This window comes from Sceloporus occidentalis, unplaced genomic scaffold, assembly GCF_023333645.1.
Source record: "Sceloporus occidentalis isolate IW3139 unplaced genomic scaffold, rSceOcc1.0.p SCAF_5, whole genome shotgun sequence".
NCBI classification, from domain to species: domain Eukaryota; kingdom Metazoa; phylum Chordata; class Lepidosauria; order Squamata; family Phrynosomatidae; genus Sceloporus; species Sceloporus occidentalis.
This window is the reverse complement of record NW_028316985.1, coordinates 131,604,807-131,630,572: the sequence shown is the minus strand read 5'-3', so window position 1 is coordinate 131,630,572 and position 25,766 is coordinate 131,604,807. Positions and strand designations below refer to the sequence as shown.

Here is a 25,766-nt window from a genome sequence, read left to right as displayed (position 1 = left end):
TCTGGGAATTTAATTACGTATTTACAGCTGGATATTCCCAAATATATTATACATTAACATAACAGTTGGGGATGGTATCATCTTCCTGAGTTTAAATTTAAATGTTTCAACCACTCCTGTATGTGACTTAATGAGATAAGACATACATGAGTTTACAAATCCTTTAGTTACTTTAATTTGGTGTCCAATTTATATTTACTGATTGTTTTATGACTGTAAAACCTTTTATTGTGATCTTGGATACAAAATGGTGAATCCTCATGGCATTGGTATACACTTGTAAAAGAAATGTCAGACAGCACAAGAAAAGCCTGTCGTTTTCTTTACTTACCAAATATGCCTGGAGCAAATTTCCCAATATATCTATTATACAAACAAACAAAAAAATTGCTGTTTCACAGTTACAATACATTTGTTGACTTTCATTTTTTTCCTGTAATGAGCTTGGCTAGTGAGTACCAGCAGGACTGTAGCCAAACAAGGTCACTGAGAAGCATAAGAGTTGCTGGCTTGCTTGCGGGAACCCCAAGGTTTATACAAGTAAACAAAAAAAAGGGGGGGTACAATGAGTACAATGCTCAGTGGCCTCAGAAAACTGAATAGGTTTTGAAAGTTGAGGTGGAGAAAGGAAAAGTAATGGCATATCATGGTACTACCTTGTGTTTTTTGTTTCTACTTGGCAAACATCACCGTATTTTCCTTATACTTGCCAATCATGTATCTTGTAATTAATATAGTACACCATTTTGAAGTAGAATTATTTTTTGTCAAACAAGGGTTGTTTTGTTGAAGCAAAGTTTATAATATAATGACAAGGTCAGCACAAAAAGTATTTGTTTTTTAAACTGAACTCAGTTGAATAATACTCACATAATACTTGACCCACAGACATACCACCCATTTGCAGATGTGATGTCAGTGTAATATTTTTAATATTCAGTGATTAAGCATGGCTGAGAGAGTAAGGGAAATGGACAAAGATAGGGCATTGTGGTTGTCCTGGATGGTTAATAGCACACTGAAAGATAAGGCACTCTTCAGTAATAATACTTAGGATTACTATGACACTTTCATGAAGTAAATTGAGTTAGGATTAATATATCGTCTTTCCTTTCTCTGGTATTTTATATTTCCCAGTGACCTGTTACTAGAACACTGTGAGATATGATAGCATTACTATTACCATATTGCAGATGGGGTACTCATCAGAGAGAGACCTGCCTAAGACCATCCACTGTCCATGACTGAAATAACATTTGACCTAGGTCAGACTTGAATGCATTGGTAAAACTGTGGCTTGCATCTAAATTCCAGACACATTGGTTTGAGTAAGTGTTCATTTATTTTCTAATATTTGATGTCTGCACTATCTATCTAGATTGACATCATTAATGTAGCAGAACAGGCTAAGCTGGTTCTACCTTAGTGGGATCCTTGAAACCTTATTTTGAACTTGGTAAAAAGGACACATATCTGTCATTTTGCATTAAGGCGTTATAGCTTAATCCAGTGAGGCTGTGACTCACCAGTGCTCAGCAAGAGTACTCTTGTGCTTTATCCTTATGCCACTGAGGCCGTACATGAAGAAGGCATGAGTGTCAATCAACATACATTTCTCAATAGATCTGTACTCCTTATAAACCAAATTATTGTTAGGTTTTCATAAAAAGGTTTGTTGCATTCAGTACAATCTATATGCAAAATGAGTTAAATATAACACCCCCCTCCCCCCAAAAAGAAGATATTGACAGCATCTAAAGAGGAAGAAGAATCTTTTTACTTAATCCTAAAACAGGTTAGGGAATCTACAGGCACCTTGCTGTTCTTTTGTGGTTGCTGCCAAGTGTCCATGTATAAGATCTTTCACAAAATGATTTTAAAATGTCAGTATATATAATGATGAAATTCTCCTGTGAAAGCTTTTGTCTGCTTTGTGCTATTTGTTTATAAGCGCTGTTTCTCATTCAGTGAAGATGTCTGATTGCACTTAAAAAATGAGTTCAAATATCTATAGAAATATCCTTTAAAGAACAGCTGAATGTCAGATAAGGCAGAAAGTATTACTCATCTTATTGTAGTAAACGTCACAATGAGAAACCAAAATATGATACATGTTTTTAATGTGAACATTAGTCTTTTTTGCTACAGGTGTTGAATACCCTGCCTTAGTGTCTCCCTATATTTCATTGATATCTAAGGGCCTGAACAGACAGGCCAAAATAAAGCTGCTTTGGGTCACTTTGGAGGTTTGCTGTTTAAATGATGCATGCGTACTAAGAGTCCGGAAGCTGTGCCAAAGCTGCGCTCTAGTCCTTAGGACTGGATCATGGCTTTGGCATGGCTTCCAGACTCTTAGTATGCATGCATCATTTAAATAGCATACCTCCAAAGTGACCCAAAGCAGCTTCATTTTGGCCTGTCTGTTCGGGCCCTAACTTTGTAAGTACTGCAGTTGGCTGTTGTATATGACCTTGGACCCTTAATGCCAGACATAAGAGGATTCCCTTCTGCTCCGGAAATCCTGGCCTTTGGTGCAAATGAGAGATGCTTAAAATGTTTTTTGTGTGAGGCAAACCCTTTGGTTAACTGTATAAATAGAGGCAAAACCATGAGGATTTGAGGCTGCAGTCCAAAACATGCTTACTAGAACAAGCCTTGTTGTACATAGACTTAATTCTGACTAGGGTTTTGTAATTAGCGTTCTTTAATATGCAATTAGAGTAGCACATCTGCAGGGAATACCTTCAGAAGCTTCAAGAAGAAAAGGAGGATGCTAAAAATATATGTATAAAGCATTACCATAGCCTCCCCCAACCTCGTCCTCTCAAGGTGTGGTAGACAGCAACAGATATTCCCAGCCAGCATATTGTAGCCTGCTTTGACATAATGCTTTACTCTTGCTATGTATTGCATTTCTGAATCTTTATAGGAAATGTAATGCTAACTCTCAGCATAAATCATGAATATATTTTCCATATGCAGCCTACATAGTGATGATGTGTAACAAATTGTAGTGTGCATATGCCTTCTTCACAGGTTGTTTCCAAATGTGTGTGAGATATTTTCCTCCTTTCCTCTCAAACATCCAAATCTTTCTGTGGCAGAATTTTGTCTGTGACAGAATGATTCTCCCAGTCCCTCAACATGGTATTGATTTGAAACTTACACTCACATCTCAAACAGTGACTTTAGTGCAGGGGTATGAAACATTAAGTCCTCCAGATGTTCAGGGCAACAGCTCTCAAATCCCTTACTTAGCACAGCTGGTTTTCATAGACTGCAGACACTGCGTTGTTCAGAACAAATGGAGGAAGCAATTTGGCTACCCTTTAGAGCAACATTGGGCAGCTATGTCCCTCCAGATATTGTCAGACAGTACTCCCATCATCAATGGCTATGTTGGCAGGTCAGTTAAAGTCCAGCAACATCTGTAGGGCCAGTGTTGTCCATCCCTGCTTTAATTTCTATCTTGTTACACATATAGGGTCTTGTTTTATAAGAGGTGGTTTATTTGTGGATTAATCAAGTCTTTTTCTTAGTTCAAGTGATAAGATTAATTGTTCAAACAATAGTTCTTACCATTCTGATACACAGTTGTGTCCCCAATTACATCCTCAACTATAACCATAAGGGAGCCCTGGTGGCCCAGTGGTTAAATGTTGGTACTGCAGCCACAACGTTGTGAGTTTGATCCCAGTGCTCCAAGGTCGACTAAGCCTTCCATCCTTTTGTAGGTTGGTAAAATGAGTACCCTGTTGTTGGGGCAATTACCTTACAGATTGTAAACCACTGAGTGGTATAGAAATGTAAATGCTATGCCATAACCTACTGTATATACTAGACTATAAGTCAACCTCATGTACAAGTTGAGGGTAGGTTTGGGCCAAAAATCATGGATTTTTATATGACCCATGGATAAGTCAAGGATAAAACTTAGGGGCATGTAATAGAGGATGGAAATAATGAAGTAAAGGAAAATGATGCCAAAGAACTTATAAAATTCTGACCGGTGTATATGTTTATGCTCAGACTAAAGGCTGGAACAGTTAGGAGAGAACTAGGGTAAATTCTGGCTGTGCAATGTGTGTGAGAGGTGACCAGGCACAGACAGGGCTAAACACACACATGTCAAAAAGAATTAAAAAGCAAACAAAGAAAACCGTGACTACGTTAGCAGTGATTACAGCCTTTAAGTTCAATGTGACAACTTTGCCCGATTTTAGTCCAGAAAAGCTGATACCCAGAACCAAATGTCCTTTGAGGGGAAACACCAATCATCATGATTTTCTCACCCAGGCATTCTGAAAGCTCAGAAGTGGCATTGATATGACAGTGGTAGCAGATGTCTCAGGTACCTATAATGTGCTGTACTTACGGTTGTCTTCTAAGTGCTCATATTTAGTATTACTTAAGCCAGATTGTTAATTGGGACTGGCTACAAGTAACTTACAAGCTCCTTGATACAGACATCCCACTGCTTACCACTTTGTTTTTGGGCACAAGTCAAAGTGCTGGCTATGATGTATAAAATCTTATATGTGCTTAACATCTGACAGACCACATCTTTCTGTATAACACTGCCCAGGGCTGAGATCCTCAGGAGAGTCTCTTTCCGTCTTAACACTTTGACATGCTTGTCTGGTGGTGACTTGACATAGGGCCCTCTTAATGGTTGCCTGAAACTCCACCCACCCCCCAACTTGTTGTCCTGTCAATGTGCAAAGACGACAGCAATTACTATTATTATTATTATTATTATTATTATCATCATTATCATTATCATTATTTTGACAGGTTTTTGAGAACTGAAGATTTTCAAGGAAAGGGCTTCGGATAAGGTTCTGTACTGTTTTAAATTGTTATATTTTTTTAAAAAAATTATTACCTTTAATTGTGTTTTCCATTATTTTAATATTATTTATAGTTTCATTTTTAATGTTCACCTTTTGTATATTTTAACTGCATTGCATTTGCTTTAATTTGCCAGCTATCGTAAGCCCCAATTCTGAGGGAAAAGTGGAGTATAAATAAAGTTAACAACAACACTGTCTTTTATTAGTGATTAATTAAACAGTGAAAATAAAGCTTGGGATAAAGAATAATTTCCTAATTTCAATTGGAAATTACACCTTTTCCATGATTAAGATATGATTTAATTTCTTGACTGTGTCCTTCAGTGACATGGAAAATATTTAGTACCTTAACAAAGAAAAGTACCACTGCTGGCACATGTAAGATAAGAGTTCATATGAAATGTTACATGACTTTATTATTTGTTTTATGTTTATTTTAGAATAGTTTGGATAAGACCCCAGGACCTCAGTGAACCATCCTTGTGGTTGGTTCAGCTGTGTGGTTCACACCCTTACTCTGGTCAGTGTGCTGAAGAGTTGTGTTGTCTAAGATTGGAAAGGGTCTTGTAGACCATCTGACACAGTGCTCTGGTCAGTGCAGGAAACCCAGAGCAGGAGTATCTACAACAGATGTTTGACTGGTTCAAGCTTGAAGACAGGCTGCTGCTGCTCCTGGCAAAGTTAAGGCGCTAACACTTTTGTGTGCTGTGATTGAATGAGTACTCTGCTGTAAACAAAATAAATATATTTCTGAAATATAATTTGGGCACTTGGCATGATTGTCCCCTCAGTTGTAAGCCGCCCGGATTCCCAGTGATTGGGCGGCATATAAATAAATCCTATTATTAATAATAATAATAATAAATAGTGGTTCTCTGTTGTTATCTTATGCCCTACTGTTCTTTTTCATCCCATTTTCAGGGTCCTTTGCAGAAATCAGGCTTGTGCTGTGACTGGAACTGTAAAGAATTCCTAGGATGTATGCCTAGCCTTTATATTACATCACATTTTAGGTGCTGTGATGCTATTGCTAACTTGCTTTCTTTTTCTGCTTGAAAGCAACATTAGATTCAGCAGTTCCCTGTGAGACTCAAAATGAGCGACTTGCAATTTTATGCCTAAGGTGTCAGTATTCCACTCTGGTCTAAAACCTACATGAATTAATTTGTTGAAGGATAAGCCTTTTGAACATGTATAACTTGGAAATTTGGCAAAACTTGCTTCAGTCTTACGATGACAAATGGATTGTTATGGGTGGCGTTCCTTAAAGATGTGTTCTATTGAAACATCACATGGAACATACCGTAGTATTGCTGACAGAAAGGTTAAGATGCAGATTCTAGCAGCTGTTTTAGGAATGAGGCTGAATAAATGTAGCAAAGATAATGCCAGGACTACCTATTTGACAGATGAAAGACAAAATCATAGGTTTTTCAGGGAAGGGGATGTACAAGTAGCAAATGAGTTGAGTATTAAGTCTTTTCCTTCCAGGCAAGTAGAAAATAGTAGCAATGATATGTTTGACGTTGGACCCAACCAGATTTACCAAAGCATTGGAATCTACAAAATCAGATGAAATAAGACTTCAGAAAACAGTGGCAGCTGAGCCCTATTTTGGTTGGTGGGGCACAGAAGAGGTAAACTCAGATAATACTTCCTGATCCCAGAGAGCCAAATACACTACAGTGTGTGTGCAAAGACCCTGAAAGAATTAAAACCTGTATTCTCCTGAAGAACCACCTTGTCAGCACATGCACATTATGGATACTGTAACTACCAGTGTGTATTGGCATAATGAACTCTGTTGTTCAGCTTAGGAGAGTTTTATTAAGCAATATGTTACACAGGAGAGGACAGATGTTCAGCATCTGACAATTATGTCCATCTTTAGAAAACAGATAATCTCCCCCCCCCCCCCCACACACACACACACCAGACCTTTTCAAAACATTACCCTCTGTTCAGGTTTCCATTGTTGCACTTAAAACCTATGCTCTTACTAGTTTCTGTTCATTTGGCACTTCTCAGCCCCTATGTGTATTGGAATCAGTTGCAGAAAACCACATTAGAAAATTCCAGCAACTACCTACCAGACAGAAATGATGTATCTTTTCAGGTCTTCAGTATTCTTCCTCTGAGATTGGTTGTATAATTTAGTGAAATATTAAAATATTTCTGTCTGCATTTTGATTCCCAGTCCAGGATCTCTAAAGGGATTTTAATGTCAGCGTAGCTAACTTCCCCAAAATATGTATGTGAGGGTGGGATTTACATTTTTTTCATATATACTGTAATCTGAGAAGGGAAGGAATATCCTCAGTGGTTCAAGCTGTCTATTACGAAAAAGGTTACAAGAGTCATCTTTAAATTGACATTTCATGGTACTGTATGTATTGAAATTTATCCTGTCTATTTTCTCCATATGAGTGGGTTCTCTTGTCAGCTTGGGCTGTGTATCTCTGAACCCTCATTTTTATAAGAAAAGGAAAAGAAAGCTATGTGATTATTCAGAGTGAGGCTTTTTTTTAAAAAAAAATGCATCAATATTCTTGGACTGTCCCCGTTTACAAGAGGAAAGTGTATCTCAGAAGGGGAGAAGGGTGACAACTAAGAAAGCATTTAACAACCTTTCTGGCAGAAAATGCTATTGGTAGATATGATAAATTGAGAATATTATGCCTTTCCCCCCTCAGGTTTCCACTCAAGTTTTCCTATCTCCAGGATGGAGTGGTCGAGTAGGGAGTATGTTTTTAAGGCTCTTTAGTATTGTCCCTTTAGCAGTAATTTTACAGAAAACTGCAGCTGTAGCTCACAGAATGTAGATGAGGCATCAGTGGAGAAGAGAGGATCATGAAAAAAGGATTGTCTGAAAAGATAAGAAGGAGAATGCTGTAATCTTAAGCACACTTGCCTTCTTTTAAGCAAGTACCATTACACATTGTTAGAGTTACTTGTGAGTAAACATGTCTAAATTGAGGGGAAGCCTCCCTCATCCCATATAAATGCAGCCCACAGCCTTCTTTCTCTTGTCAGTACACCACTTGACATTTCTTCCTGTTGTTGGCAGCTGAGCAGGGCTGGGAGCGTTTTTTCTTGGATGTGGCACATATTTCCTGGTGGTGACATTAGTTCCACAAGATTTTTGATTGAGAAATCTAGTCCCCACATTCCAAGTCCAGATGAGCAGGACAGACTTGCCATCTCCCCACAGAAAACCAAGAAGCCAACTTAACAGATAAAGGAAAAAAGAAAAGTCCACAACAGCCATGCTACTTCCATTGGCCACACTTTTCCACATGGCTGAGCTGAGGAAATGGATCTCCTTATTTCTTCCCACAGAAGACTCCAGCCTGTTTGCTTTGGGGGCAGTTTTACAAAATATCCCATTAAACATAAAAAGCTCATGTGCACTTGCAGCTCTGGATCACCAACAGCAGAAGAACATAGGAAGAATTATAAACTGTTTAGTCTTAATATTTCCTCCGATGCAAAGTAAGCCTTGGTCTTTTCCCCCATCCCTTGCAGTGGCAACAGGGGGCTTCTGTGTCAATGTATCCACTCTGCCTTTTAGTCTGAACTTTAAGAATGCCATGAAAAGTACTGTACACTATCCTCAAGGTTGGTTCACTAACTTGGATAACATCTTCAACATTTGGAACAAAAGCTGGAGCCGATTCAGTGTCTCACTGACACTGAAGCCACTAGCTTTCACTGCTTTGAGAATGAGAGAGACAGGGTTAGCTGGTGAGGACTCCATGTTTATGCTATGAGAAGGCAATGTCCTCTTTCTGTCTACAGAAAAAACACCCAGAAAAGAATAGTACTTTAGGAGCAATCTTAAATACATTCACAAGGGAGCAAGCCTCATTGAACACAGCAAGACTGACTTTGAGTAAATATCCATAGGATTGTATTGTTGGACATCCCTGAAAGATCAATAGGTATATTCTATTAGAGAACTCATTATTTGCAAGTGCTGTGAGTGTTTACAGTTGGTTTTCCAGCAGAAAAGTCTCCCAGGGTTTGTGTAAAAACACACACAGAGCTTGTAAACAACAAAGGAAACTTTCAACATTTAACCACCACTTCTACCGCAAGCAAATAGAAATTGGTGGATTTTATAAATAGAAGGTGGTGAAGGTGATGTTTGAGGGGAAAAGGTGAGGAGAAGAAATGAATGTATTTCTTGTAAAACAAACAAACAGACCCAAATACTACTTTTGTCTATACACCTTTATTAAAGTGGTTTATGCAGTATTATGGCTGAGCTGTGGTCAGCTTTTTAAAATTCCTGTCCTTAGTGTATATTGGATTCCTAATATGTATAACCAAAAGGCAAATAAAACCATCTCTAATGTGCAGGATAAGCCATTACAATAAGGGAAAGAGCTACAACTTTGACAACAAAGTAGTACCTCCCCATTCTATATTCATGCTATAAGCAGCACATACTACTTAGAGCATGTGCTGTCTACCTCAACAGGCCCAACCAATCGACATGAAATGCTCTATGATTGTCCAGTTACATGACATGATCAAGTAGAGCAAAGCTACACCTGGAGAATTTACCCAATCAGTTCAGGAATCTGGAGGTGAAAATGCAACTTGACAACTGTTCTATATGCTGTGTTTTTATTTTAAAATGTTATGATGCAGTTATGTAGCATTTGCTAATATTTAGCTATAATAGTTTCCATGTCCAGGTTTACATTGGATAGGCTTGAGCAACTTGGCAGCTGAGAGGAATAGCTTACTTGCTAATTAGCTTACTTGCTGTTCACCGCTATGATCTTTGGAATAGCGGTATATAAATAAAACAAATTATTATTATTATTATTATTATTATTATTATTATTATTATTATTATTATTATTACATATATTCACATGATAGCATTCCAAACTGCCACTGGTTCTGGTGGTTCATGAATCCACACAGAGATGAAACTTTCTCTGTATCATTCATTCACAATCTTTTTGGTATTTTATGATTTGTTCTGTAAACAGCATCTACTGATTCATCTTTAGAAGCTGATTCTGAGATTAGGGATGGGTAGTACTTTGGGGCACGGTGGAAGCTAACTGAACTTCATCTTAGCACAAAAATGTTTAAAGTACTGTATAGTGATGGGTAATTGAAATAAACATTGGATAGCTAGGTTTTCAAACACTCCTTGAGATTTGTAATGGCTCTCATAGCTCACTGTTATAGTAGCTCTTATCATTTCGTAGTAGTTTCAAGGAGTTAAGTTATCCTGACCTGTAGCAAAGATAATGGTGAAGGAACATAGTACCAGTGACAGAGCTTGGTTGTTTTGTTAACTATTGGGGAGCTTTTTGTTGGAATTTTTTATTTATCTTCTTTTTAACATCTGTATGTTTTTAAAATGATTTTATACTGTTACTTGGTGGTTTTAATTGTTTTTACTTTGTAATGTGAAGATTTTTTAAAAGGTGGCATATAAGTTTAAATACATAAATATTGTGCTATTTTTTGTTCCACTCTTCTCTAATATGGGCCATGATAATTTCACTTGCAGCTATTAGTATGTTGGTATCTTCTGAAATAACCACTTTGGATTTTGTGTTTATTGCATGTAAGATGTGCATCCGCTGCTTCTTGTGTGGACTTCACTGTGCAGATTTCTTTCCAATTGTCTCGGATGACCGGGGGGGGGGGGGGGGGATGGTCCTTCCTGGTTGCTTAAAGTATTTAATCTTTCAGCATCTTCATGTCCCTTAGGCGGGTTACAGACCGCCGGGTTAGGAAGGGGCATGCTAGGGTTAGGAAGGGTTGCCCCTTCCTAACCGGCCCCGTTCCCAACACGCGCGGAGAGCGTCCTAAATGGCAGTGCCCATCCACATGGGCGCTGCCATTTTTACGTCTTGGACGCACAGCGTCCAGATGTGGTGCACTGGAAGTGACGCTGCGAGTGCGCGCCTCGCGCTTCGCGGCGCCACTTCTGGGGGCCAAAAAGGAGCGCCATTTTGGCGCTCCTTTTTCGCTGCGGCCGGAAGCCTCGCAGTCTGGCTGCTGGGGCTTCCCGCTGCAGCTAATGGCGGCGGTCTGTAACGCACCTTAGGCATCCTTCTTTCTTGGACTGATAAGTTGATGAGTTCAGACTTGTTAGATGGGCTGTACAGATATCTTTTTAACTGCTAGGTTTTATGAGGTGGTTCTGTTGAAGCATTTGTCTGTTGCTTGCAACTTGCAGCATTTTTAATAGAGGTTTCCAGACAAACATGGTTTCACTATGAATACAGTTATGATGTATAAAAAAGAGCATTAGTTTTGCCAGGAAGTTTAAATGTCTTCTGCACCAAATTTGCTCTGTCAGTGATACAGGTATGATAGTACAACTTTGATAGTCTTCCAGAGTTTTCCATTTGCAGCTAGCCAAGGCAAAGTTTCCCACAGGATGAGCCAAAGCACACTTCATGTGTAGCTGTCAACTTTGAGCAACAAGAATCATTCTCCCAAAGAGGATTCAGTTAGCTTAACTTTACCATTACCTGTATTATGTATTGTTTTTCTATTGAAACAGAAAATGTTCTGTGATTCTCTTCAGATATCTTGTCACAAAAATTCTTTTAAACACATCTTCTTGGAACCCAAATATGCTGCTTTTCAAATTTCAAGAATTGTGAAGGGAACTTTGATTACATCTCAGTGTGCTGTTATAGCAGCTGACAAGACAAATCTGACTAGTCAACAGGTTATTTTGGTGACTGGATATTACCATAACTATCCTTAGAAGCCAAGATGACTAAATTGAGACTGTCATACTCTGGACACATAATGTGAAGACAGAACTCACTAGGGAAAAACAATTATCCTTGGCAAAGTAGAAGGTAGTAGTAAAAGAGGAAGACAGCATTGCAGATGGTGAAAATCAGTCAAGGAAGCCATGGCCCTGAGTCTGCAAGACCTGAGCAAGGTTGTTGATAGGGTGATCTGGAAGTCTTTTTGATAGGGTTGTCATAAGTCAAAGTCAACTTGACAGCAGTTAATAACAGCAAATGGGTGTCAATCCTTTATATGCCTTCAGCATATTTGAATGATGATCCTCTATCTCCTCCTACTTCCTTTCTTTCAGAATGTCATTTTGTGGGGGAAATCATTTCAGTTTTTGTAAACAATTTTACTTTCAAATTAGGGGAGTAACTATGGACAGTCGATTTACACCCAGTATAGCTAATTTCTTTATGGCATACTTGGAACAGTTATATATAATTTTTCATCTTACCTCTTTTATGGTAATACATTCTTCTGTAAAAGGTATGTAGATGATGTTTTTCTCCCTCCCCCCATCTACAAAATTTTCCTTCCTTCATAGATTGGCTTAAAACTTTATACTACCATTATATTTTTGGTTCAATTAGTTAAATTATTATTATTATTATTATTATTATTATTATTATTATTATACTTTATTTATATAGCACTGTAGATCATTTACAAAAGGTTCAATATTTGCACACAGATGGGAATTTTCTATATTTATGTGTGTTTACCAAATGCATGGACAAAAAAATTCTGTTCTTTTTTTATTTTCATTTTGTCCATCTACACCAGTGGTCCCCAAACTGTGCCCTTTAAGAGATTTTGGACTTCATCTCCCAGAAGCCTCAACCATGTTGGCCAATAGTCTGGGTTTCTGGGAGCTGAAGTCCAAAATCTCTTAAAGGGCATAGTTTGGGGACCACTGATCTACACAATAAATTATCAGGTGGACAGATTTTTTAGACTCTAAAGGAATGTGTCAGGAGGAATTTAGAACTCAAATAGATAAGAATCATCCCATTAGGATCACTGGTAATGTTGAAATTAGGCAGCTATGATTCCAGGATCGCATCTTTGAGAAGAAATCTCAAAATTGCTGTTCCACCAAATTTACCTGGTCATTGGAATATTCTTATCTTTCACTTGCCATCATGAAAATTGGGCATAGATATTGGTACTTCGTATGGGAGATCTTAGGGCCTAAGCAGACATGCAGGATACAGTGGACCAAACCTGTGGTATCCTGTGTCTGGTTCAACCTGGGTCAGTCCCTGGGCAGGTTTTTACACTGCCTCCCACCACTGCGCCATGGAATTGCTGTGCACCCCATCCTATTACCACCATCACATCTTCTCTGAAGGCCCCCATTGGCACCCATAAGGGCAGGAATGGGTCACCTGGCTATACCCACATGGCCAGGCACCCCATCTGACATCACAGGCCATGACATCACTGTGTCTTCTTCAGAGAAGACACAGTGATATCGGCAGATAATGGGTATGCAGGGAATGGGCACGTCTGTCATCTGTCGAGTTTCTAGGAAAGTCCATGGCAAACAGCCAGTCTTTTTGCCCTGAACTAAGACCCCTTTGGGCCAGGATTGATCTGGGACCACCAGATCAGTGTCTGGACAAGCCAGGTGTAATGGGTGCTCCATGTGTCCTCTTTCATTATCGACCAAGGAAGCTGCATAGATCTTCAAACTAAATACTATTGCTCCCAAAGCATTAAAATGTGTCTTTGGACTTGTTTTCTGTTAGGTCTCACACCTGAAATTAGTTTTAAATCATATCTGAGCTTCACAGTTTGAGTCCTTCTAGCATGTGCCCCTGAGAGCCAGTCACCTGTATGTATATGTGTATGTATGTATGTATGTGTATAAAATTGGTATTGCATATGGTATTAGCCGTTGGTTAGTTTGAAGGTTAAAGGCCTTTTGGTGTTTCATTAGTCTGTAGGTCTCTTTTTCTCTCCTTTGCCTTTTGTTGTGACTTTCACTGATTCATAGTTAATACTTTATATGTTTTTGTTTCTTATCCACTGTCTGTTAGGTGGTCCATAGCTTTTCTTTCTGACCCTGTGGTCCTTCTGTTTTGAGGTAGACAGAAAGGGATTTCTTCTGTCATTTGGTCTCATTATGGTCTATATTTCCAAACAGTTTTGAATGGTTCTTTATGTTTATGAACATATTATCTTTCCATCTGTTAGATTGTTTCTGTTATTGTGTTTGTGTGTTTCTGACTATTCACAGGAAGAATTTATTCAAAACAGCACCAGTACTGAAGAAGAATTTTCCAAATAGGATAATATCTAGAAGTCCTATTCACCTAACATCCTTACTTCATCTACATTTAATTGTGCCAGCTTTGAGCATAGGACTGTTTGTTCCTGCTAGTTTACCATTTTGTAGCATGTTGTTTCATACATGCTGAGTATATTTGGGTGTTGCTTCTGCATTCTTCCTGTTTACACCAGTACAATTTAGTATTCATTCAGTGTTTTTGTGGCTTTGGGTTTTGTGTATCTAGATTTTACAATTACACAGTTTACTTCTCATGTTTTTTGGAATCGTGTACTTTTATAGCATTTTGTTTGTTGTCTGGATGTTCAGTGAGCAGCCAGGTGGTCTCCTGTAGTAGTATAGAAGAAACATGTACTGTCAGCCCTAATTGCCGTATCCACGGATTTTTATCCACTGACTCAAACATCCATGGCTTGAAAATATTTTAAATATATATAAATTAAAACAAACCAAAGACCAAACCTTGATTTTGGCATTTTATATCAAGGACACCATTTAACTATGCCATTGTCTTTTTAACAGGACTTGAGCACTCACAGATTTTGGTATCCACAGGGGGTTCAGCAACCAAACCCCAGTGGATATCAAGGGCCCAATGCAAATAGTCAGCATTGTCTTGTATTATTGTGAAATCTTCACAGCAAATGTGTTGACACTGCTTGCATGATGACCAGCTGCTTTCTACTTAGTTCTCATTGTTTTATACGCATGTCAGAAGCAACATGAGATTCTTCAGCAAAGGGCCAAATAGTATTTGATTCTACTTCTTCATTTTAAGTTACTGACCATAACTTAAGTCCCTCTTACCAGGGACTGTATATTGTTAATATAAATGTGTGGCTGGAAATGGTTGGCTGGCATCCTGTTCAAGATTTACGATGTCATAAGCTAGTTTTAAGACCTCATAAACTCTCCTGTTCCGATTTATGATCATGAGACCGTTGCCATAATTATAAATGTTCCCCAAACCCCACCTTAAAAGCCAGGCATTTGCACCAATTGAAGGAGTTCCATGGTGCTAGCAAGCAGTACACTCAGTTTATGCATCCAGCTCCCTCTCCTGTGCAAGGTAGTTGCAACAGGACGCCACAGGGCCCCAGTCTGCTACTTGTCACACCATGATTTTTTGGTGTGAGGGGGTTGGACATGCCATCCTGCAGTGTCCTGTTGCCCACCACCACAGAACATCTTCACTTGGTGTGGCCATCAAGAGATGGATCATAGATGTACCTTCATATCTATACCTCCCATGCAGGATCACAGATGGTTCTTTTCTTTGTTTTTAGCAATTGAGACATTGGATATACATAGTCAAGCGAAGCCCAGTTATCTTGAAAAAATGGCAGCATCAGTGACTCTGTGTGGTGTCCCTTTATCACTGTGTTCTTTTAGTTGCTCTGTTCAGGAACAAGGTAAATAAAAATACATGGATATTGAAAGATGATGATCTCATACAGATAATAGATAGTTCTTTTCTGTAATATTAGATATACCTATTTCCTGTATATTGGATAAAATCATATAAGCAGTGGATATTTTCAAATATGTCTATGGCACATGAACATTAATTTATTAATGTATAGGCCAGTTGGAAAGGTAAAACAGCAAGCTACAAATGGCTAACAATATCAGAGATATCTCATATGCAATTAAACCACATAAAAATGAGGGGAAATTGACTTTTTCTTTGAAATATGGCTTGTATCCAAAAAAAAGGATAATGTAATTAGTTTTCTAATGCAGTTTTAAAATTTAAAATGTGACATGTTCATACAGTATTATAACTAAAATTAGAAAAGTTAGAAGATGGCTTCAGCCATCTAGATGACATAAAAAACTTAAGCTGTCAATCAGAATGGGCTGTCAAGTGGATATACACTTTCAAAAGATGCATAATGAAATCTTGCAATCTTATATGTTAGTGATTTGAAAACTTTCATCTCTTGGCCTCCCAACCCACCTGCACTATTTTTTTGTGACAGCTTCCTTGGTTTCTGACATAACTCCAGTGTAACAGTGTATTATGTTATAGTATAACAGTGTAAACCTGCCAATCATATAAACAATCTGTCAGTAAAATTAACGTTATAATCTGACTCAAATCTTCCCATGCTTATGTTCATGCAGCCAAAGAGGGAGGCCTTGGTAGGATCAGTAATCTACTGGATACTGTAATGTGTGTTGCAGAGACCACTTGTAAAAAATAATGCTGGAGGCAAGTTGATCATCCTGTGTGATTTACATAGTGATGTTGCCTAGCAGATTATGTATCTCATATATACATTGCCTTTATTTGAGAATCTTTTGAGGTATGTGTGTAGTTATTTTGATATGTCAAATAAGTAGTTTTTTGTTTATCAAATAAGGCTTTGCTTATTTTTTATCACTTGATGTATGCTCTACTGTGTTGTACACTCTCTCTGTCAAACAGCAGCTACAAACAGAAGAAACCAAACCACTAAGATTTATGATTATTTTTCCCTTTTTCAAGTTTGCTTCTCAAAACTCACAGAGTTCTGAGAAGCACTGCCCTTAGCCAAGATGAGAGTCAAGTGTGCTTGCTACATGAAGACAGATTTTCTTACACTAATATACAGGAGTTCAGAGCTTTTATGTTAAGGCTTCCTTCTTAAGCAGTCATGGCAATCATCATATTCCTGCAAATCAAAGCAGTCAGGTTTGATTTATGGTTTATTGTTTTTCCTGGCAAGTATATGAATATTAATGTAAAACTATCTTAGTAAATATTTTTGTGCAACTTGATACTGAATTATAGTAAGGTGTCACTCTTATTAATGTTTTTTTTAAAAATCAAACTTGTAGATGAAAAGTATAAAAGCTTTTCTGTGACCGCAGTATAATGTGTAGATTGTCTTTCTGTTTCTAAACTATTCCATTTCTATATTTTTTGCTGGTTTTTTGGGCTATGTGGCCATGTTGTAGAAGAGTTTCTTCCTGATGTTTTGCCAGCATCTGTGGCTGCCATCGTCTGAAGATGCCAGCCACAGATGCTGGCGAAACATCAGGAAGAAACTCTTCTAGAACATGGCCACATAGCCTGAAAAACCCACAAAAAACTATAGATGCCGGCCATGAAAGCCTTCGACTTCATATTCCATTTCTGATCAGTGAGTGTGATTTCCACAGAAGTTTGATTGACAGAAACAGCCAAGTAGTTTGTGTGGTGAAAGGTACTGATCATGGCATCTTTACTATGAGCTTGTCGACACTGCTGTATATACCAGCTTAATTTTGTCATTTTGCATTTAAACTTCATTTTATCCTTCTAATTTAAATTAGTATTAGCCATCTTAAATTATATCTAAAAAAATTTAGTCTGTGTTTTCTTTATGAACTAAAGTCAAAGTATCTGACACATACAAATATATAAAATACTGAAAAACAGCATAAACTATGTTCCAACAAAGACTTGATGCTTCCACTTGGATTCCCTCTGTCGCCTTTGTGCCCTGGGTTGGTTCTCTTCTCCATTTGTTTTTTCTGGTTTTATTGTTATACAGTCGGCCCTCCATTTTCGCAGGGGATCTGTTCTGCCTGCCCTTCCAAGAAAACTGAGGCTTGTGCTTATTCAAGCCCCATAGGCTTGAATGGGGTGTGCCCTGTGCGCGCGGCCTGCGCATGCGTGCCAGGCCTGCGGACCATTGTAAATAGTGGAGGCCACCCCTCCATATATATTCTCAGATCCACAAGTTAGGAGGGGTGACTGTATTTCATATTCTTGTTTGATATTGCCACATTTGTGGCAAGGAACATGTGGCTCTCCAAATGGATTGGACTCTAATCAGCCAGTAAATCTGCTGTGTGACTCAAGTATTTGTACTATCCCATGTAACTTAAGCCGTGTCACAAATAACCATTTATTTTTTTAAAAATACAGTCAGTTGTATTATGGGTTATCATTATGTCTGCAATACATGCTTACCATAATAGCTGCATGCCTTTTGAGTTTTTGCTGTAGAAGCCAATCTTAGATATTCTGGTCTTTCTGGAACTTGGTATGGCTGTGTTTTCTTAAATGGCTAGTTTTGAGTTGGATAGTTAGTTCAAGAAGTCAGTGCTACTGTTGTTTACAAATATGTGATGTCGAGGGGAAAAGTCTGATTATGTGCATGTAGATTATTTTAATATATTTGGAGGTGAGAATTTGTAGAGATTGTTCTGGTAATTTACATTGTGATTCAGTATCCTCAAGCCGGTGTGGCATAGTGGTTTCAGTGTTGGACTAGGACTCTGGAGACCAGGGTACGATTCCCAGCTCTGCCATGGAAACCCACTGGGTGACATTAGATGATGACAATGGCAAACTCTCTCTGAAGAAACCTGCCAAGAAAACCCCATGATAGGTTTGCCTTAGGGTCGCCATAAGTTGGAAATTACTTGAAGGCACACAATAAATGTTGCAAATCCTCAAGTAACATATGTCGTTTTTGTAAACAGCAGTGGTACCTCCATAATTGGTGTTACATAAGCCTCTCTTAAAACAAAACTGCAGTTTCACTTCATCAGTTATTCATCATATTGTGCCTCACCTGTTGGTTTTTATTTTCGAGAGAAGTTCTGGCTTGTGTGAAAGTGTGATATTTTCTTCATGTGTGAGTCTTGCAAAAAGAAGGAAATAAGATTTCAAATTGCTGTCTGTAGAAGTTCAGAATCATTACATAGAAATCCAGCTTTGATAAACTGGAAGTCATGAAATTTTGAAATCCAGTGTAAGTTTCTTTCATTAAATAGGCCATCAGCTTATGTTTTAAAGTAGTTTAGAACTTTTTAGGGATGTAGTAAAGGTCCCAGCACATTGAACGTAAGCAGCATGTTTTCAAGCTGTTTACTAAATTGACATTTTAATTGGGTTTTTTAACCTTTGTATGAATAATTTTTTAAACTGAACCATGTTTTCTAACTCTGTGGAAACTGCCTTGGAACTTTTATGAAGAGGAAGGTGGAATATAAATAAAATAAATAAATAAGTTATTTTTAATTTGATCTTAGTCTCCATATAGATATAGATTGCATTGTTCTAGTCTTATGAAATGCTGTTAAACTTGAGGGTATGGGAGTGGGATGAATGGTTAAGGATTTTTTAAAAGGATTCTACAATCTCTGTTCCCACAAGAGCTAATTTCTGGAATTTATATTTTAAATGACATATTCCAGGGCTTCTTCCGCTATCTGATGTGACGGACTGTAGGTCACCATATTTGTTTCCATTGTCCACAATTGTTTCTTTCGTTCCATACTGCAGACCGGCAACTAAGGGCTTCTAGGCTGGCACTGGTCCACAGACTACCACTTTTAATAACACTGCTGTATGTTACTTTTTATTAGTCCTTCCTTTCACATGTGTCGAGACACTTCATACCTAATAGAGTTTTTTTTAATTATTTTTTGCAAACAATAAGCTTTTTTTTTTAATAGTGTCATTATAAAGGGGTAGGGAGCAAGGTGTTAATAGAAAGGAATGAGGAAGGAAATCAGTACAATTCTCAACAGCGATTTCATTTTCATTGGTTAAATATGAACTTCTTTTGGCTTTAAAGGGCATCCAACCCAGAAAAAGCTAACAAGTTCCCGCCAGAGAAGTGGGACACATTTTACTATGCTACTGTATTTAATGGGACTTGAACATCCACAGATTTTGGTATCCATGGGGCATCCTGGAACCAAACCCCTGTAGATACTAAGTGCCCATTGTATGAGTTGGGAGTACGGTCTTTTTATGTTTGCTGAATTTGAAATATATGGACACTAGGTTGCAAATATAGGTATGACAATATTATTATTATTATTATTATTATTTGTTGTTATTATTATTATTATTATTTAATTGTGTTACAGCATAATCTTAAGAACAAAACTAAACTGTCTGTACATATACATAACAATAGTCAGAAAAAGGTGAAAAAGAAAAGAAAAAAAAGGGGGAAAAGTATATCCATATCCTTTGAGAATTTCAATTTCTACTCCAGTTTTTACCAGTTTATAACAAAACATCTTTCTTGATATCAAATGCCTTTCCCCAAAGTTGTGTTATCAGAAGCCATTCTTTGTTTAAGTCAGTTTCAGATCTATTATTTATCAGCTTTGTGAGTCTGTCCATTTCCCTCAAGTCTTGTAATTTTAACATCCAGTCTTCAATTTGCAGTGGTTTGCTGTTCTTCCAATTTTGTGCAATCACGAGTCTTGCCGCTGTAACTAAATATAGAAAAACTCTCCAATATTTTTTTTCCTATCTTTTTATCCATTGCTGGTAACATGTTTAATAGATAGAATTCTGGTGACCTAGTAAATTGGAGAGTAAAAGTTTCTTGGATTGCTGCATGTACCTTGAACCAAAACTTCTTGACCTTCTTACATGTCCACCACATGTGAAATAAAGTACCCTCACTTTCCCCACATCTCCAACATTTTAAATTTGGAATTTTATAGATTTTTAAAATTTTTGACAGGGTGAAGTACCATCTATTTGATATTTTTAGATGGTTTTCTTTTAGTGTTTGTGAGGTGGTGAATCTATTTGTTTTTTCCCAAGATTTCAACCACTCCTCATACAGTATTGGATGTCCTATGTCACACGCCCATCTCATCATATTTTCTTTTATTGTTTCTTTTTTCCAAGTCCCTGTTTAATAATACTTTGTAAAATTTTGCTTAAAAAATATTATTAGCAATATGTAATATAGTACCTAAGCAATGTGACGTTCAAATTGTACTTAGCATGGAAAACTGAAGCTGAGTCTTCAACTCTGGAAATAATTTTATTCTGTGATGTTGTTTGTCCCTCTTATGTAGGATGAGAAGGAATCTAGCAATCTCATGCCAAACAATGGAGACCACGGCCTGGTTCCTGGAAATGACAGATTCAAACCTGTGCTACCTTGGCCTCATGTTGAAGGTGTAGAAGTAGACTTGGAGGCAATTCGGCGAAGGAATAAAGCCAAAAATGAAGGGAATCCTCTTGTTGGTGGCAGTAATGATCAGCAAAACATCATGCAGCGACAGTATCTTACATTTAAGCCACAAACGCTTACCTACCATGATCCTGTATTACATCCTGGAACTCTTGGTAATTTTGAACCCAAAGAAGCTGAACCCCATGGAGTTGTAGGTGGTCCTGGTGAGGAAGCCAAGCCATATGTGTTAGGACCAGAGTATAAAGAATCTGTTCAAGCCAGCATAAAAGAATTTGGGTTTAATATGGTAGCAAGTGATATGATCTCACTAGATCGAAGCATTAATGACTTACGACAAGAAGAGTAAGTACCTATTAAGTGCCTCTTTTTATCGTATTTTTTAATGGGATAGGGTACTTTCATTTTTATGTTTAAGGTGATTTCTGGAGGTATCATGATTGTACTACTCCATTTTCACCTTGTTATGAATAAGATTTTATCTGTTTTTTTAATTTTGTATACTTCCTTTCCTGTGCTTCATTCCGTGCTTTGTAACAAACAAAACTTTGTCCCGACCATTTTTGTCAACTTCTTGTGGCTGTCATTCCAGATTTTCTTGCAATAATTATATTCCTTTTGTGTCATCGTATTCAAGTAGTTATCTACCGTATATACTCGACTATAAGTCGACCTCATGTATAAGTCAAGGGCAGGTTTTGGAGCCATAATTATGGATTTTGATATGATTCATGGATAAGTTGAGGGTAAAATTTAGGGCCATGTAACAAAGGATCTAAATGATGAAGCACAGGAAAACAATGCCAAAGAACTTACAAAATTCCAGCAGGCATCGCTGTTTGTGCTCATGTTAAAAACTGGATTGATGAGAGAATAGAGGGAAGTCAGTGCTTCCAAAACAGATTACATTCTTGCTTTTCACCAAGGGATGGTTCCTTTTTATATAAATAAGAGTTAAAGTACAATACTTCCATTGACCCATGGATAAGTGGACTCAGGTTTTTGGGGTCACTTTTTTCACTAAAATTTCTAGACTTATACATGAGTATATATATATTCTATTGTCTACAATCTACACCTTTGCTTTTCTTTTAAGTGGAAGAAATCTATAAATATAATTTGTATTTCTTGATGTGTATATAAAGTTCTAAGGAAAATGCTGGTATTCTTAGGAGTATGTTACTTACAGTGGTATTTAAAATTCATGTGACTCACAGTATTGTATTCTTGGTGATGGTTAGTGCTTATTTCTCTAAATAAGAAAACAGTGGTATAAATTATCCCCAGTTCATCTCTTATAAAAAAACTCTTCCATTGTTTTAGGAGAGTTACAAGCATATGATTAACTCCTAGTAAAATCAGTGGGAAAAACATGACTCAATTATGACACATTAGCACACATGTAATAGTCTTGTTTAAAGTTTGTTTGTTTGTTTGTTTGTTTATTATGCTGTCTTTGTCCCAGAACGGACCCATGTTATGAGTAGTATAGCAGGCATTCAAACAGTGAGCAATGAATAAGTTAATAAGCCACATTTGATATGAAATTATTTTTCTCTTTTTGATGGGTAAGAGTTGTCCTGCTGCTATAGAAAGGTTTACATAATTCTTTCTATCCTTTTATGTTGCTTGCTGTTTAAAATATAGCCTTTCTCTCTCTTGTAAGGCATAGTGCCGGGACCTGGTGACCATGCTATTATCAGAGCCATTGCCTTGGCTACTGAAGCCCAACTTTTTGTCTGAGGAACATTTTCCACTGTGTGATCAGTGAACAGAATCAACCAGTTGCTACCTTAACTGGTACTTCTCACTGTGTTTATTTTAAAAATTTACTGTCTTCTGCAGAGTATGTACTGCACTAAATTCACTCAGAACGAATATTACAATAGTTCAGTTTAAGAGTTATGTAAAACATTCTTTCTTTCAAATTGCTGTGGAAACTACTAAATGTAATTGTGTTGTGAAATGATCTTGTTTTGTACAGTGTACCTTTTTCAAGTACAAAGCATTGGATTATCCTCTCTGTGTGTTGCCATTAATAATTTAAGAATCTTACAATTTGGGCTCTGTGATTCTCTTCCATCCAATTGGATAAAGCCAAAAACATGTAGGCTTGTATCCAGAGGTCTCTTTCTATAGATGGAATAGCTGCATCTATATTGAGAAGGCTTTTAATCCTGATGATTCTTTCTTCTTTTAGAAAAGGAGAGAAAATAATCTTTGTTCCCTCTTTTACTGCAGATCCCCATCCTCCTTGTAGTCCCCCAAACCCATTCCAGAAAATCAGCTCTGTAAGATTAGAGTGTACCAACAGTAACAGATGGAGAGAGAGGAAAAATTCAAATAAGATCCCATCACCCCCCCTCCCCTTCCCACTGGCTAAACCATCCTGAGAAGACTGTAACATAGCCAGCTCTGGGATTATAGAGATAAAAGGCAGCACATTCTGGACACAGCCTCTGGGAAGCCAGGAGCCAAGAAGAGGCAGCACCCACCTTCTCTCAAGCAAAGCAGGGAGATCAACCTGTCCTACTGTTTGTATTCCTTTTACCTTTTCTTTCACTTCCTATAAATTGTGAACCTGCAGGTCACGTCTGTCTAATATTTCAGAAAATGTGTGTTTTCTTAAATATTTATAAAGTATATAATAACAGTAGCAACAGAAACAGTAAGTAAAAGAAAAAGCAAATTCACTTGGGCTGCTCTAGCTGGCAAACTGAATCCAAATCATATGAGTTTGTTAATAAGAAAAGATACCTTATTAGCTGTAAGTGTGGTTTCCATAGACTTTTTCTTGTATAAGACTTATAGATGCAAATATTTCAGTGTGTGTTTTGCTTTTATTGTTGGTTAGAATTCTTTGGTAATTATTGTCTTGAATGATCAATACATTTTCTTGATCAGCTTGTTTCACTACATAAAATCTGTCACAACTGTGGCTTTGGCACTAATGCTACTTGTTAAGTGCAAATGTATTATCAGCACATTCTCTTTCTACAAATAGCTTTATCTTGATATTTCCTTAGGTTGAATAATGGAACTTTTGTCATCCTCTCTTCAAGGGGTGGGCTGGTAGGGGCCAGGAAAATGGGCCAGAAGTGACCAGAAATACTTCATTTCTGGAAGGAAGTAGCAGAAGATGGTAAAATTGAACCCGATCACAGAGAAGTAGCTATTTTAATTAATGCACCAAAAGCAGCAGGACATTTTGTTTGATTTTATCAAACTAATTAAGCTTTTTGTAGATTAGAGTCCAGTTCATCAGATGCATAAATTGTAATCTTAAATTGGTGGACAGATACACACATAGTGGGGGTGGGTAGAGATTAATGAGTGCAGAGGGCAGTTCAACACAAAAAAAGCAGTAACCATTTAGTTAAAGCTAAATAATTTGGTAGCTGTTAACAGAACATTGTTGTTTCACAAAGGAGTTCTCCGGGTCAGTTTAGAATGGCTAGTTTAAGTTAGTATTATAACATCCAGTGAAACTGAAAAGTGCTCCTACTTATTTGTGATAGTCACAGTCTTTCATGTCTGTCTATTCTTTTGCATGGAAACTGAGATTTTTCCATTCTGTGTAGACCACAGAAGGACATTACTAACAGATCAGAGTATATATTATGTTACCTTTTGACATTGTAGCTGAACCTACTGCCTAAATGTATGCAAAGTAAATGTGTTATTACTAAAGATTGCCCTTCTTAAATCATTCTAATAATGGCTGCATCCAGGGATGGGTTACTTGTATGTAGGGGAAGAAGGTCGGGTGTCTGGCACAATCTCTTTTGACACTGCAAAAGTATGGTCTCCTCTCTTGCTTTTGTAAGACAAAAATCAAACCATAGATTGGCTTGGAAGAAGCATCACAGCTCAGTGATAGAACGTGTATTTGGTCTACAGAAAGTCCCAGGTTCAGTCCTTAACATCTCTGGATAGAGCTGGGAAATATTCAGATTCAGTGTAGACAATACCAAATTGAATGGATCAACCTTTTACATGTGGTTAAGGTAAATTCCTATGCCCTTTTGGGTGTTTATAAACTGATTTATTAAAACTGCTCTGTTGTGGGCACTGTTTGGGGAAGTATACTTGTTTGCAAGGAGCAGAGAGTCTATACTACCCTGAAGTTCCAGACTATGCTAACTGCATTTTTTCCCCGATCGTTCCTAAACTAGACTCAACTACGATGCATTCTGTTCTCTGTGTTAAGAGGGTAATGGAAACATTATCCTAGTATCTCTGAATGTGATCTATGTAACAGACTAGGAGAAGCATGTTAGTTCATGTGGCACACATTAAAAGATAAGGGCAAGGGGAACAGTTGAGATGCCAGATGGAGACAGGAGTATCTGATAGTATGTTCCTCCAACAGCTGTGTTAGAAGTTGAAATGCTGTGGAATGAGAGTCTTTGCTTGGTGGAGTAGCAGTACAAAAGATTTCACACAAGGTGGCAGCATGCATCAAGTTTTCAAGCAAAAACACTTTCTAAAATGAATCATATATAAAAACACTTCCTTGTTTACATCCAGAAGCCCTTCCCTTCCCATGTAACTTAAATTATTTTTAATTGTTAACAGAAAGAAGATACATTCTGACCTGGCTCATAACTTTAGCCATCTTGTTGACTCTTGATTCCAGTGTGAGATAGATGAGGTATTACATATTTTGATAAATAGTGAACAGCATAAGCTTTCTGAACTTTTGATAACTGCTTATAGGTAAAGGAGTCTGCAGATTTTATCTCAGCTTGTTAGCTAAAATCTGGAAACATTTCATATCTGACTTATGACCATCAGTGTTCATTTTGAAAAGAATGATTTGGCACTCTTGTCTGTATTTAGACAAGAGTTTACCCTTGTGTGTATGTTCGTGGATAATGTAAAATGAAATACTTAATT

At 37.5% G+C, this 25,766-nt stretch overlaps 1 protein-coding gene across 5 annotated transcripts in view; it reads left to right on the top strand.

Moving 5' to 3' along the window:
* GALNT7 (polypeptide N-acetylgalactosaminyltransferase 7) overlaps window positions 1–25,766 on the top strand; it is a 66,464-nt gene that overhangs the window by 10,101 nt on the left and 30,597 nt on the right. For 4 of the 5 annotated variants that reach the window (XM_089525474.1, XM_089525477.1, XM_089525476.1 and 1 more), the window contains exon 2: window positions 20,749–21,212. In XM_089525474.1, coding sequence (XP_089381600.1) covers window positions 20,749–21,212 — 464 coding nt within the window. Of the gene's footprint in view, window positions 1–5,229; window positions 5,374–20,748; window positions 21,213–25,766 lie in introns of those variants that run through there. The other variant, XM_089525475.1, reaches the window with a different exon arrangement.